Source organism: Trypanosoma theileri (genome assembly GCF_002087225.1).
Source record: "Trypanosoma theileri isolate Edinburgh chromosome Unknown TM35_Tth_36_V1, whole genome shotgun sequence".
Classification (NCBI taxonomy): Eukaryota; Euglenozoa; class Kinetoplastea; order Trypanosomatida; family Trypanosomatidae; genus Trypanosoma; species Trypanosoma theileri.
The window spans coordinates 245,664-247,801 of record NW_021639878.1 but is presented as its reverse complement, the minus strand read 5'-3'; the positions used below and the strand labels follow the sequence as shown (position 1 = coordinate 247,801).

The following is a 2,138-nucleotide window of genomic DNA, read 5'->3' as shown; positions in this document are numbered from 1 at the left end:
AAAAAAAAAAATAAACATAGAGAAAAAAAAAAGGGGGAAAGAGAAAAAGAATAGAAAATAAACAAAATAAAGGCAGATCTCCACTTAAATACATAAATATACATAAAGGGTGTAACATTCAGGAATGTTTAAAATAATAGAAAAAACAATAAAAATATATGCAGGAGGAAAAGAAAGGAAAAACAAAACAAAAATAATAAATAAATAAAAAAAACAAATTTTTGATAGTGGCTGCATATCATCACAGAACATAAAAAAAAAAAAAAAAAAACAGCAGCCAAGACAGAAATAATAATAATAATAACAACAATTTACAACAATAGTAGCAAAACATGCAAAGATAACATGGGGCACAAAAAGAAGCACAAAAAAAAAAAAAAGAAAGAAAATAGAAAATAGACGAATGAAAAACAAACAAATAATAAATAAAAAAAAAAAACATATACATATACATTCAGTAGAAATTATTAAACACCAAAAACCACTTCTTATGAAGACAATGATACAATATACAAAAGAGAATAACCCAAAAATAAAAATAATAACAACAAGAGAGAGAGAGAGAGAGTTATCTGGAAGTAAAAAGTACGCCCAGGTCATCACTACAGAGATGCCAACCCTTCTTCTCTGCATTATTCTGTAAACACTTTCTAAAACCCCCAAACATACTTTCCATCACTCTCCCACACTCACACGGTTCCCGTTTCGGTAAATCCATACAAGTAAAGCTTCTCTTTCGCTCTTTTACTTTAAACCACACCATTCGAAGAATTGTAAACTCAGAGTGCCGCAGTGTTGGATGGACTTTTCCACAGAGTGGTGGAGAGGCAAAGGTCCCACAGTGAATACTACTACTTCCATGCAATAAGTTACTATCCACTAAAATAGCCGCCCCATCACGACCCCCACCAATACCAAAGAAATCATTCGCACAGAATATAAACTCTCTATTATCTTCTTCCATCACCCAACCGTAAAAAGATAAGATACGAGGTAATAGTGTAGATACACGGCCAGCCGGCGTCTGTGGAGGTGAATAGAAGGGTGATCCATACCCATTGGAACTACGAATATTATTATTATTATTATTATTATTATTCTTTCCTATTACACCCATAGACATATTAGTAGTAGAGAGTTGTGAGCCACGTCTCCCCAAACCACTCAAGCTAGTACTAATGTTATTATTACTATTATTATTACTAATATTATTATTATTAGGTAATAGTCCATTTGCGTAGCTAAAAACAAATGTTTCTTCCGTTCCAAAGAATCCGTGTTGTGAGTGTTCCAAGCATGGCACCTGCGGTGTAAAACAGCCAATCACAGTAGCGTTTTCACCCGGCGATGTTGTTGTTGTTGTTGTTGTTGATGATAATGGTTGTGAGTCCAATACTCCACTCGTCACTACAAACACACCAATACCACTATATCCATCTGCATTCACTTTTTGCATAACGCGATAGAAGTTCTGCAGTGAAAAGCCATCGTGTTCAGTATCGTAACAGAGATGCCATGGGGATTCCTGTAGACGATTAGGGAGGGCGAGGAGTAATTCATGTAATTCACATCGTGAGAGTGGAAGTGGAGGCGATGGTGGTCCATCAGGGAATAACGCCTCTGTATTTAATGAACAACTACACATTGTACAAGTGGTGGTTAACTGTTTGTTTACACGTACTGCCCGGCCAGGCGGTGTAATGCGGCACGTAAGGGGAGGACACTGAGCACTCATCCCCTTTTTAATAAATAAATATAAATAAATAAATATATAAATATATATATATATATATTTTTTTAAAGTATATCAATATATATATATATATATATATATATATTTAAAGTATATCAATATATGAATGAATGAATGAATGAATGTATGCTTATTCTGTATCTCTGTATCTATATCCGGATAGATCTTATCTACGCTGTATATAGAAATGTATAATTGAATTTCTTATTCAAGCTTAGAAAAAGATTAATAATAATAATAACGTAAACGACTACTACTCAGAGCTGTATATGGGGAAATGTATAAAAAGTCTATGTACGTCTAACCTTTTTATGTTTAAACGTACCTAGTCCTACTCTAAATGTACCAATACTGTAGAAAAATTCACAAGAGTCGATATTAATAC

At 33.4% G+C, this 2,138-nt stretch overlaps 1 protein-coding gene across 1 annotated transcript; it reads right to left on the bottom strand.

Annotated features, from left to right (window-relative positions):
- Window positions 1-568: 568 nt before the first annotated feature.
- Window positions 569-1,735, bottom strand: TM35_000361870 (uncharacterized protein; the record flags this gene model as incomplete). The annotated part of the gene is made up of 1 exon (XM_029029372.1): window positions 569-1,735. One exon carries the CDS (start codon window positions 1,733-1,735, stop codon window positions 569-571), a length of 1,167 nt encoding a protein of 388 aa, XP_028879393.1.
- Window positions 1,736-2,138: the final 403 nt, after the last annotated feature.